We start from the raw sequence: 13,378 nt of genomic DNA, 5'->3' as shown, positions 1-13,378 counted from the left end.
CAGGCAGCTGCTTCGCAAACAACTGGCAAGCCAGGCTTGGCATTGGCACACGCATACATATGCGAGGTTGAGTGCAAGGCATAGGCGTTGGCGAATGTACATGAGTGTGCGAGGTTGAGCGCAAGGTTCTGCCTATGGTATGTGTGAGAAGTGAGTGCACGAACATGCTATTACTGAAGGCGCTAAGGGACATGTAGGTGAGCGCACGACACGTTGGCACTGTAAGCATGTCCTAGTGCATGAGTAGGCACTTGTGGCCACGTACCACCTATTAGTTGATAAAAAGGTAATTTGGACTAAGTGTAGGATGAGTTGGGCTAGATGTTGCGTTGATAAGTACGGGAAACATCCTAAGTTTGACGTTGAACTTATTTATTTAAGTTAAGCTCAAAAGTAAACTAGTGACATTAACCAAAAGTATTTATAAATGTCACAGGGAAATTACCAATAGAAGAAGCCTATTACCCTAAGGAAGTAGCCCAAGATTATGAATGACAAAGTTTATAGGTATTTTCTCTTATAAGTTTCCAACGCATGTTATACTATTGAGCCAGTTCTTCAAATGTTTTCCTAATGATGTGCCAAGTATGAGCGTAGGTTTATGATAAATTTTCTAAGTAAACATGATTTCTTAAGCTCTACTTTGACACATGCCCTAGTATGATAATAGATATATCAATGCATGGTTTAAATTCTCTAGCAATGAGTTTTATGAAGCATGAGTCCACTAGCATTCCTTACTCATGTTAAGTCTTTTATGATGAATACATTAAAGGTCTGTTTTACTGGATTGTTTAATGTTTCAAAGTTGAGTTTCCTTTTTTAGAGAATGATTTATGATGATATAATGAGGAAACCTGATACCGAAGGACCAAAAGAAGGTATCTGGGCCCCCTGGTACCTAAGATATGACGATATTCAAGGCATTACCACATGCACGTAAGGTATTAATTGACATTGGTTGTGTTGAGAATACTCCACACCAACTAAGGACTTCGAATTTGAGTGATTAAGCGAAATGGCTTTCCTCAACTAAGGTTATGTGATAATAATTTCTATTTAAAGTCTTTAGAGTTTAAATGTTTTATTTATTTGATAGTATTGAGTATGAATGTTTAAAACCCTGAAGTTCTATGGAAGTTAACATTTACTTAATATTTACTTAATAAAATACAAGGGAAAGAGTTCTCATACCGGTTGAAGACTCTCTTCAAATGTCGAATTTAAAAGCAGCGGAAGAACCTCTACGCAAATTTTATCGCCCAGCAAATCAGTCACTGCGGCAGCACGATCGTCTACAAGAAAGGCAGCAACTCGAACAAGCACGAATAACTAAACAGCAGGGACGACACCACCAGTTGAAGCCCTTGGTATTCTCGGAGTGAGAATCCAAAGTGTGGTCTTTGGTGAATTTGGTAGAGGTAGGAGAAAAGACAGATTGTGTAGACGATAAGCAAGAAGGAGAGAAAGAGCTATCGTATAGCAGGGATGCTTATCGTTAAGATGAAGCTACACGATCGTTTAGAAAATGTGGCACACTATACGATCGTTTAGGAAAGCTAAACGATCGTTTAAGGAAAGGTGTGTGATCGTTTAGACGCTGGTGCGTGATCGTTTAAACGATGAGATACTATCGTATAAGCTTTCAAGCTAGGCGATTGTTTACGTTTCCACACCGATTGTGATTTTTCGAACTTTTTGCAAAATGAAAACAATTTTCATTTTATTCATCAGTTACCATAACCGAATGCGGCTTCTCCCACTAATGCACGATTGAGGAGAATAATACGACCAATTATCTCATAATTAACCAATTTAATAATAAATGAATATAATAATATTATATTCTTACCCTATAGTTTGATATCATATATCTACTATAGTAATTTCTCCTCCACTTGATATAAATCATATTTATATCTAATTTCCTCCAAAAAATGCATATCATACATTTAGCCAATTATATCATGTATAATTAACCAGTTCAATTATATCATATACAATCAAATTCCCTCTTGTCAATTTGAACATTTCAAACTGATCCAAATACTAATTCTCGACTTTATCCATGCTACCTAGGGGACCTAATAGACCTATGGCACGAAGCTCCAACGGTTCGTGAATAGCTGACTAAACTCTTTAGCCACGAGATCCACCATCCGTTAACTGCCAGGCATTCCACTAAAGACCAATAGTTGAACTCTTCTTACCACAAATATATTTCTGTGTCCATCGGATATAACCAATCGCGAGTACGATGACCCTTCACAGATGCTCGTAAGTATAGTTTGGCAAATTTACCGTTTTGCCCCTATAGTTACATCTCACTCCTTAAGTACCACTGATTCCTCTAATGAAAAATACAACATAGTCCAACTATGTATGAACACCTCTCAGGCCAAGAGAAGGTGTGTGGCGCCACATCATTTAAGCCATGGAATCAGCCCTTAAGGGAGCTATTTATCTACTTACCTCTGCTTCGGGGAAGAAGTGAATTCCATCTTGTGTAGCTAACTTCCCAACTCCCAAATCAGACGAATCCTCAAAATGGTAGGTTTGAATCGGCGACCTGGCCACTCGTACCCATACAAATCAAAGAACCGTCCTCAATGGCAGGAGTTCCCAACTCACTCAAGATTGAGGTCATGTTACCTATGGTCATCCTAATGAAGTGAAGTCTCTATCATGAATGGTGTTATATAACGAAACGTTAACACTTCATGGTCAGGTCTTATACAAACTCTTTGTATAGGACGGCCCCTGCTCGCATGTCCCCTACATGAATGATCAGGATCAGACCATCTGTGACAAGTCACAACACTTATGACCATTTCACAAAGCGGGCCGCATTCATAGCGTTACCGGGATAAGGTTTTCCTCCTATATCCATATACTACAGACCATTTTGGTTATCACTCAAAAAATGATCCACTTGTTTGTCACCACATACATGCTTAAGTTACATACAGATAACTAGGGATTTTATGTTTATTGGTTTGTGGTAAAGCAAATAAAACATACAACTGAGCAAAATCAAGATGTAAAGTAAATATCATATATTATACAACACAAGCGTTCATACAAACAGTTTACAAACTACAAGACACGAGACTTTAGGGCATCAACCCCAACAATCTCCCACTTTCCCTAAAGCGAAGTGGGGTGTACATAAAACTAGTACAAAACAATAAACTAGGGCATAAAAGCCTAGTACAAGAAAATCTCCCACTTGCCCTAGTCCAGCCGCGGGTGATCTTGTAGACCCATGTTCTAAAGGTGACCCTCAAACATTGTAGCCATGAGAGCCTTCGTAAACAGGTAAGCAACGTTGTTCTTCGATGCGATCTTCGTGATGATCACGTCCTCTCGATGCATTATCTCACGGATTAGATGATACTTCTGCTCTTGTTTGCTGCGCCTGTGACTCCTCGAATCCTTGGAGTTCGCCATTGCCCCACTATTATCGCAATAAAGGGTAATGGGCCTAAACATATCTGTAACAACTTCCAGTTTTGTTAAGAACTTCCTGAGCCAGACGACCTCCTTAGCAGCTTCGTAAGCCGCTACGTACTTCGCCTCCATAGTGGAGTAGGCGATGCACCCCTGCTTAGTGCTTCGCCACACTACTGCTCCTCCGTTAAGAGTAATGTTATATTTATCAGGTGCCTGAAACTATTCATACAAGTGGTTACCATAAGAGGGTTGGTAACTATTGTCTTCACATCGTCTCCTAGGATAGAAGAGGTTCTAAAAGGGGGTGTGACAAGCTAGTATCAGAGCCTAAGGTTTTGGGGAGTGAACTCATGCATTATATTAGGATGTGTCAATGTTGTAATGTCCCTAATGATTGTACTTTATTTTAGGAAGGATGCCAAGAAGAAGTGGCAGATAGCGGATTGGGATCATGACCCTACTAAAGATTTCAAAGTCAGAGGGGATTCAAACTCTACGAGAAAAATTGAGAAGGTGTAATGTTAATAGAGATCCAGTAGTACAGGAGACTACGTTTGAGGGTGAGTCTAATACCCCTCAAGATAGGACAGATTCTCAGATGGAAGACCGAGTGTTTGGTAGGATTGGCCAGAGGCTAGTGGCGAGTGTAGAGTCCGTACAGGCAGATCCAGAGAAGAAATATGGCATTGAGAAGCTAAAGGCCCTAGGTGCTACGACATTTGAGGGTATGACAGACCCAACAAATGTTGAGGTTTGTCTTGATCTGATAGAGAAAGGTTTTAATGTGATGAGATGTCCTGACGATCGGAAGGTCAGTTTAGTTGTGCTTTTACTTTAGAAATAAGCTGAAAAGTGGTGGAAAGTCCTAGATGCTAGACAAAGTAGTTCTAGAGCTATGACCTGGGAAGAGTTCAGAAAAGCTTTCGAGAAAAAATATTACCCTAGTTCATTGAGGAAAGAGAAGAGAGATGAGTTTTTTAGACTAATTCAGGGATCGATGACGGTTTCTGAATATGAATAGAAGTTTACTGAGTTGTCTCAATATGCTCTTCCGATTATTGTGGAAGAAAAGGACAAGTGCATGAGATTCAAGAATGGTTTGAGATTCTTATGCCAGTAACTTCTACGGGTAACTAGACAGATTTCTCCCAATTAGTCGAGACAACCATCAGAGTTGAGAGGAGATTAGCTAATGAGAAGCAGATGCATAAAAGGAAAGAGGAATCATGGATGTCTCCCAGAGAGTCGAAAAGTGAGAGTTTCAAGCCCTTCTTCTCTAGACAGTCGACTATGAGAGATCAGGGAGCTGCGAGTCGGTAGAGGTCAAACAGGTAGAGATCAAGACAACTAGCTGTTTCAGTTGGAGGATCCAAGGCAGGATGTGCTAGCGAGTCTATTGCTAGAACGGTTAGCGAACCCCCATGTGCGAGCTGTGGTAAGCATCACTTAGGGACATATTACAGTGGGAGAAACATCTGCAACTGGTGCGATTAGATAGGTTATTTCAAGAGAGATTTCGATTAGTTAGCACGGGAGACTCAGGTGGAGCAGAAGACGATTTCCTGGACAGTAGATCAACTAAGAGAAGTTGAAGCCAGAGGTAAGGGTTCCCGTGGCGTCAAATAGAAGAAGATAGTTGGATGACCTCAACAATAAGATAGAGTGTATGCAGTGACCCACTAGGAAACTAAGGAGTCGCCAGACATTGTGATCGGTAGAGTAACTCTTACATATGTGTTGTCAGATCCTAGTGTTACTCATTCATTTGTTTCTAGCATGTTTGTATTGCATATTGATAGAATGCTAGAAAGCGTGCTAGATGGGTTATTTATTTCTATGTTTGTTGAGGAAGTGTTAGTAGTAAGGGAATTTTATAGTGATTGTGAAATAAAACCAGAGCATGTGGGTTGATCTAACTCCTCTAGAACTACTTGAGTTTGATGCTATCTTAGGCATAGATTTTCTGAGTAAATATTCTGCCTCGGTTGATTGTTATAAGAAAGAAGTAGTGTTTAGAAGACCTGAAGAGAGGGATATAGTATTTACTGGAAGCAGGAGAATTCTTTCTAATAGCTTGATCTCAATAGTCAAAGCCAGGAAACTGTTGATTAAGGAATGTATAGCCTATTTGGCACATGTAACTATTTCGCAGGATAAGAAGTTGAGCCCGAAGATGTACCAGTGATTCAGGAGTTTATTGATGTATTTCCTGAAGAGTTGTTAGGTTTACTACCTGACAGAGAGGTTGAGTTTACAATTTATTTGATCCCAGGTACAACCCTTATATCCCAAGCACCATATAGGATGGTGCCAGTTGAGCTGAAGGAATTGAAAGTTCAGTTACAGAAGTTGGTGGACAATGGTTATACCAGACCCAGTGTGTCACCATGGGGAGCACTAGTTCTATTTGTGAAAAAGAAGGATGGCACTCTCAGGTTGTGTATTAATTAAAGACAGTTGAATAAAGTAACAATACGGAACAAGTACTTGTTGCCTCGTATTGATGACCTATTTAACCAGTTAAAGGGGGCAACTGTGTTCTCCAAGATAGATTTGAGATCAGGTTATCACCAGTTAAAAGTTAAAGAAGCGAATGTTCCTAAGACGACTTTCAGAACTAGATATGGCACTATGAGGTCTTAGTCATGTCGTTTGGTTTGATGAATGCCCCAACAATGTTTATGGATCTCATGAATTAGATATTGCATCCTTACTTGGATCAGTGTATAATTGTTTATATACTGTGGTACATAGTTTTGTTTATTTGAAAATCATGAGATTTTAAATTGAATTTGAATCGATCACATTAATTGAGAAGTATCGATTTTTGTTAGAGAGCTTCTGTTAAATTTACTTAAATGAAATATAGTCAATCTTACTAGTATATTTGATATATTTGTTAGAATATTTACAAACATCTAAGACAAATGTTCTAACGTATATTAAAAAATAACAATGAATCTAAACTATGTATATATGGGATAATAAAACAAAATATAAACAAACTCAAAATAAACAATAAACTGTAACAAACAAACTCAAATAAAAAAGACAATCATATAAAAATTACATTAGAATAATATATATATCAAATATTGGGGAAATATATTACAGACACATAAACGATGACTAATTAGGACATACATATCATAATACCTCGGATATATGCCAAATAAACAATGACATATATTACATGAAAACAAATAGTATTCAAAACAAACAATGAAATATATCCCATTAATATAAAAAATCAAACAAATGGAAAAAAATAAACTATATTAAATGCATTTTCTCCCTCCATTTGAAAATGAAAAAAAATCATATTAAACACATTTTCTCTCTATAATAAGTTTCTCTCTCTATCATTAAAGAAGCTTAGTAAATAGGGAAATATATAAATATGGACACAAATAATAAAAAAGGTAAATTTGTGCAAAAATGATATCAAAGGCCTTAAAAAATTCAAATTTAAAGACATTTTTGAAATATATGGCCTAAAGAGGATGTTTTATGTAAAAATGTATTTTAACCCATTTTTCTTTAAGAATATTGAAATAAGGCAAAATATACTTTTCGTCCTTTAGGATTGAAATCGATGATTGGTCCCTAAGATTTCAAAACATACACTTTTGTCCTCCGATTTGCAAGATTATTCTAAATTATTCATGACTTAACTTTAAACTAATAGAATGCCAATTAATGACGTGAATAGGATGACGAGACTACTTCATTTAATTATATGGCAAAATCTATTTGATTAGTTGAAAAATAAATTGAAAATTATTTTTTAAAAAGATAAACTACTAAGTGAATTAAAATTGTTTTAAGTATATTAAAAGAATGTAATCCAATCCAAAATTAAATCTTCTTCAACTTAACAGTTTTTGAAAAATTAAATTTTAATTTATTTTCCAACTAATCACCATGTAGTTAAATGAGATAGTCTTATCTTTCCATTCATATCAGCACTTTAGCTTAAAGTTAAGTTATGGATTATGTACAATCGTTTTGTAAATTTGAAAGACTAAAATATATATTTAAAAATCTCAGAAATCAAATAGACATTAACAAGAAGTGTATTATGCTCAAATTAAAAGTTTGAAGTGAAAAATCATACAACTCTATAAGTTGAGGAGTTAAAAGAAAAAAAAAAATTTCCTTTCATGCTCGTCCGGCTCTCTCGCTCGTGACTCGTCCTACCCAAAAATCGTTACCATCGAGGCTGCAGCTTCCGTATATAAATACAGCACACGCCAAATTCAGCGCAACAGTATTCAATTATTAACCGCTTTTGTTCAAGCAGCGTCTCCTGCTGTTTCTTCTTCTCGTTGACGATCATGGACTTCGAACCTCACGCTCTGGTATCTTCTCTCTCTCTCTCTCTCTTGAGCGCGCCCATTTCTTGAAATCGTTTGATCTGAAGATAAGTTGATTGCAGAGAGACGGATTCACTTTCTTAACTCGAAATCTTTAGGAAATGTAGTATAATGTTGTTCCTACTTTTGTTTTTGTCATTGCAGAAAAGCTCCGACGATTCGTTAACGTCATCGAAGCTGATTCTTTATTCTTTCTGGCGGAGCTCCTGCTCGTGGCGTGTTCGCTTTGCGTTGAACCTCAAAGGTTTTTATTCTTCTTTGACTTTACTGGAAAATTCATCTTCGAATTTGAAGTACAGAAGAATTAGAGTTTGATTTGTTGTAAAATTCACGGTTATCTTGTTTAGATCGAGTCTAAGCGGATATGAAGATCATGATTATAAATCGGACGAATGATGAATAATTTGAGTTTGAAGTATAGATGAATTCGAGTTTGGTCTGCCGTAGAACGCATCATGACTTTGTTTAAATTGATTCTGAGCTGAAATGAAGGTCGTGATAGTAAATCAAACAAATGAAAGTTGTGAAACTTGATACTTCTGTTAACAGAAATGTTTCCCGACTGTTGCTTAGGGCTTTCTTACGAGTACAGAGCAATAAACCTTGGGAAAGGAGAACAATTAAGTCCAGGTAAATCTTGAGATGGATGTGTTAGTGCGAATCGATAGAATAAAAAACTGCTGAACTATTTTTTATTCCTTCCGAGATGCAGATTTTGAGCGCCTAAATCCTCTTAAGTATGTTCCTGTATTAGTAGATGGTCCGGTGGTAGTTTCAGATTCTTACGCGATTTTGCTGGTTAGTATAAAGAGAAGGGAGATAATCGACTTTGTTCGAGTCCGTGACGAAGAACAGTGAACTTGTGTCTTAACCACAATGGCTAAGCAAATGCCAGTTCAGAAGGTTTTGGATTCTCACGGACTTGAATATACTAGTCATCCTTCTTTTCTCGTGCCTAAATTTGATCCTCTGTTGCTTTTACTATCCTAGATTATGCTTGTAACACTAATGCTCTTTTCTTGTTGTTATTGTTTAGTATCTGGAAGAGAAATATCCACAGAAGGCGCTGCTGCCTGCTGATCTTCGTTTAAAATCTCTTAATCTGCAAGTAAGATCAGTACTGCTTAGCTACAAATTGAAAAGTTTAAAAGAGAGCTCTATAGATCTATGAAAAATGTCTTCTAGCATGTAACTACTTGTTCTTACGGTACTCCTACAGGCCTACAGTTATATATATATATTTATTTATTTATTTTCAAATCCACTGACTGAATTTTAAAATCTTTAGGAACATTTAATTTTGCATCATATATATGATATGAGATCCTAGTTTCTATGTTTTGAGTGGTTTAATCGGCAGTGGATTGGCTCGCATCAATTAAATGATTATTTTTAGCTTGTTACATCTTAACACGAGCGCTATTAAGTCTTGTGAAAATTGAGCAATAAAATCTGTGATTTCTGATTCTCAGAAAAGCGGGGGAAAATCTATAGTTCTGTGCGAATAAGAACTCACATATGATATAGTCTGGTTATCTGTGCATCATTATGGTGATAGGTTCTTATCAAAAAAGATAAATGTATCATGTTGCAGGTGGCAAGTATCGTCAGCTCAAGTATACAACCTGTTATTATGATGGGATTGCTGGTAGATTTTATTTGCACATGATTCATTTGCACTACCTGTGTACATATATATCTAAAGTTAATCTAGTCCACGTTTATATATATATATTTGTTTAGAAAACTATCGGGGAAAAATTTGGTCCAGAAGAGCAGCTACCATGGGCTCAGTCCAATTTAGAAAAAGGTCTCAATGGTACGTTTGTGAAGTTAAATAAAACTACCGCACTAATTCATTGTGTGTGCAAGAAAGTGTAGTGGTCCTCAATTTTTCATCTGTTGTGTATTACAGCTCTTGAGAAACTGCTGAAGGATTGTTCTGGCCATTATGCTTTAGGGGATGAAGTACAGATGGCACGTTTCAAAATATTCTCGATTCTTTTACCAATTAAGATTTCAACTTTCGAAGTTTCATCGTCACAGTCTTAATCTAGTGTTGTCACATGCAGGCTGATGTATTTTTGGCTCCCCAAATTTCAAATGCTATTGAGAACTTCCACATTGACATGGTATTGTATTTTCTCCATTCTTTTTTATATCTCACTCAGCGATTATTACACATTATGAAAAATGAAAAACATTGTCCTTTTTCCTTTTAAGTTTATATCGAACATTTGAAAAAAAATCAAGAAACAAGGCGACCAAATCCTTTATTGTCACTAGGCATCACATTGATTCTTACAAATTGTTAGGATTTACTCCACATTGGCTTAAAGACATGTTTGGATTGACTTTTTATGTTAAATTAAATTAGAAAGTTAATCCAAATATGCTCCAAGTATTTTGATAGCAAATCTTGGTACAGCTAATTCATCACTTCTCAGAGGTTGACAATTTGAAGTTCTAATGTAAATTTGCCGGTTGCACTTGCATAGATCGTACGCTGCAGTTACAAACCGCCCATCCCTTTTATTTATTTATTTTTTTTTGAAAAAAAATTAATTCTTTGATTATATTTTAAATAAAAATAATTTAAAACTCATCTCTAGATATTCTTGGTTAACTTATAACATATAAGAAATTTGGAAGAAGAAAAACATAAGTCTCGAAACTCTCTCACATAACAAATTTCTGCTGTTGGATAGTGCAGTCTAAGTTTCCAACCTTAGCAAGGATTTATGTATCTTACAAGAAGTTACCAGAATTCCAAGCCTCGTCACCAGAAAGGCAGCCCGACGCCCTCCATTAGGTCGTTTGTCTCCACATTATTGTACTATTACACATTTGACATTTACTTGAACTTGTAATTAGTTACAATAACTTGTAATTAGTTACACTTGCAAATATGGAGATAGATAACTTTCTTATCATGGAGATAAGTTAATTGATAGTTTCTCTGAAAATTTCATACCATATGTTATCTCCAGTCTCTTCTTTGTCCATTTAAATCCCCATTAGGTTGCCACGATGTCGAAGCGCAAAGAACCTTTTTGATATGATTAGTTCATGCGGTCTAGTCCCTATATAACAACAGGCCCGTCTTGGTAGAGCGCAAGGCTCTTAACCTTGTGGTCGTGGGTTCGAACCCCACGGTGGGCGAAGGTACTCTTTTTTTAATTTTTAAAACTATTTGAATATTCCTTTTTGGTTGCATAAAGCGGTTCAAACTATACTTGTGTAAAATGCTACAGGTTAAACCAGATTCTCAAAATTGCCCGTCTAGCTCAGTCGGTAGAGCGCAAGGCTCTTAACCTTGTGGTCGTGGGTTCGAACCCCACGGTGGGCGAAGATAATTATTTTTACTATTTCGTAATTTTCTATTCCTATATTTAAAATATTTAACTATGACTAAAAAGGGAATGGCTAAAAATGGCTCAACAAAATCGGTTGGTAGAGTGGAAGCCCCCACGGTGGGTGAAGGTAATTATTTTTTATAATTTCATCTTTTTGCATATTCTAAGTTATGGTTTTTATTTCTAATTCTCTTCCTTTTTACAAATGCAATTAGCGGTGAGAGGCCAACTTTAACATACTAGTTGTTTAAATCGAGCCCTGCCTGTGGGCGAAGGTACTATTTTTTATAATTTCATTTTTTTACTACTTTGAGTTATGGTTTTTGTTTTAAATTCTCTATCTTTTTACAAATGCAATTAAAGATGAGAGGCCAACTTAAACATACATAAACTAATTAAAACATACATTTTGACTACAAAATTGAAGGTCTAGATCTCTCGTACAGGTTGTGTAAAAAGAGTTGGGGACTAGAAAATCCCTCCTACTTGTTTTAATCTTAAATTGAGATAGTGTAGGAGGAAATTGCTCACAGTATTTGAAGAGAAGATGTTATTGGATTTTATAAATTCTGAACACCCAATGAAAAATGACAATAATATTTTACAAATGTTCTGCGGTGCCTTTCTCTTTCTCTTTTTCTTTTTCCTTTTTGGCACTTGATTTCTGTCATTAGATAGAACTATATATTTTCTTTGGTAGTTAAAAGATTTCTGATTTTGCAGTTTTCCTCATTAAATGTAATTGAGTTTGACAAAAATATTACACGATTAGAGAATATGTTATCTGGTAATATTTGAAAAATCTGGACAAACTATTGGGGTTAAGTTTAGTTTCTAGTTATGATTAGGCGTTGCTCTCGACATCCAAAAACGAGGCCCGTCTAGCTCAGGTAGAGCGCAAGGCTCTTAACAAAGAAGAAGAAGATTAGAGGGAGAAGTATGAAGATAAACAAAGAACTTTTTCATTGAATTGACGAAGATATCCAAATAGTTTATATTTTTGTGAACTTTGTGACTTAAATGTGAATATGAAGATTAGATGATTATAAAATTTGGTCTTTTAGTTTTGGACTCGAGTAATGAGCTTTTTAAATAGATTGTCTAGCTTTAGATTGAAAAAGATTAGATGAGTTGTTTGTCTTTTTTCTTTAAAAAAAAGGTACGCGTAAAAATAGATACATATACGTGTTTGATACGGATTCTGTGTCTCACATGAAGTGTCTGTGTTTCATAGAGATTCACGCAAGGGACATGAATTTTTGTCCTTTGCAAAGAATATTTAATAACATTTTTTACAGATATTACATGGTAGGTTAAATTGATTTAATTTGCCTGTGTTAATGGACTTCCTATCAAATTTACTCTTCCCGTGTGTTTGAAATACATTTCCAAAAGTTTAATTTAAAACATAAATCATTTTGCTAGCATTTGAAGTTGGTTGACAATTACTTAAAATAATTTTCCAAGTGTATTTTAATTGATTTTTATTAAAAGTGTAAATAAAAATGAATCTTTTGAATTTTTTTTTAAAAATTTATCCAAACATGCCCTAAATACCATTCTTAATTCATTATTTTAGTGGTTGATCTAAGTAACTCAAACTCATGCATATTGATGATCAGATTAAATTGACTCCCAAGATCATCTAACTAGGTTCTTAATAAATGAATTAGTTCCAAAAAAATTCCCATGAAAAACCATATCTATTTGTTTAAATGAAAAAGGTAGTTCTACCATCTGAATTGGCCAACATAATGAAAAAGGCGCAACTTTAGGAAGCATAGAGAGAATTTTGTAAACTTGAGACCATTTTCATATAACATTCAAAGTTTGAACAAATACCACATTAATATTAAAACAAAAATCAAATGATTTGAAAACTACAAAGGTTAGATTATAAATATGGAAATCGTATACCGGTACACGATTCACTATCCTAAATCTGTCAATACTTTTCCAAAATACCTATTTTTGAAAATATTTCTCCCAATCCCTATTTTTGTCATTATTTATTAAAAAAAATATTATTTTAACAAAAAATTCCAATTTAGGATATGAACTTATTAATCTACATTTCATTCCATATTAATCTATTTTTTTATATATATATAATATATTCGTGTCCACACCAGCTTGAATCTTGACTAGGAGGATAGCATTTAGAGTCCAAAGAAATGCATTTGAATAAGCTAC

General features: G+C 35.3%; 1 protein-coding gene and 1 non-coding gene across 5 annotated transcripts; both read left to right on the top strand.

Annotated features, from left to right (window-relative positions):
• The first annotated feature begins 7,618 nt into the window (after positions 1–7,618).
• On the top strand, positions 7,619–10,805 carry LOC120071259 (glutathione S-transferase zeta class-like). 4 transcript variants are annotated; one of them, XM_090315276.1, is made up of 10 exons: positions 7,619–7,814; positions 7,974–8,073; positions 8,403–8,459; positions 8,542–8,627; positions 8,866–8,937; positions 9,424–9,477; positions 9,573–9,648; positions 9,745–9,806; positions 9,902–9,961; positions 10,538–10,805. In XM_090315276.1, exons 1-10 carry the CDS (start codon positions 7,791–7,793, stop codon positions 10,559–10,561), a joined length of 615 nt encoding a protein of 204 aa, XP_090171402.1. In that variant the 5' UTR covers positions 7,619–7,790; the 3' UTR covers positions 10,562–10,805. The 4 variants fall into 4 exon arrangements, with proteins under 4 accessions (XP_090171402.1, XP_038879359.1, XP_038879350.1 ...); XM_039023431.2 differs by having other exon boundaries at positions 7,660–7,814; positions 10,543–10,805; XM_039023422.2 differs by having other exon boundaries at positions 7,660–7,814; positions 8,379–8,459; positions 10,543–10,805.
• Positions 10,806–11,105: 300 nt separating this feature from the next.
• On the top strand, positions 11,106–11,178 carry TRNAK-CUU (transfer RNA lysine (anticodon CUU)). Its single transcript has one exon. It is a non-coding gene; the product is annotated as a tRNA-Lys (tRNA).
• The last annotated feature ends 2,200 nt before the right edge of the window (positions 11,179–13,378 follow it).

Source organism: Benincasa hispida, chromosome 1, assembly GCF_027475165.1.
Source record: "Benincasa hispida cultivar pf3 chromosome 1, pf3_genome.v1.1, whole genome shotgun sequence".
In the NCBI taxonomy this organism is placed as follows: domain Eukaryota; kingdom Viridiplantae; phylum Streptophyta; class Magnoliopsida; order Cucurbitales; family Cucurbitaceae; genus Benincasa; species Benincasa hispida.
This window is presented reverse-complemented; position numbering and strand designations above follow the sequence as displayed.

What these genes read in the sequence shown, in the direction of transcription:
- LOC120071259 (XM_039023422.2), top strand. Translation starts at nt 7,791, where the DNA reads ATGGACTTCGAACCTCACGCTCTG. An exon ending in ACTTCGAACCTCACGCTCTG is followed by an intron (nt 7,815 to 7,973) that starts GTATCTTCTCTC and finishes TTGTCATTGCAG; the next exon opens with AAAAGCTCCGACGATTCGTT. An exon ending in TTATTATGATGGGATTGCTG is followed by an intron (nt 9,478 to 9,572) that starts GTAGATTTTATT and finishes ATATTTGTTTAG; the next exon opens with AAAACTATCGGGGAAAAATT.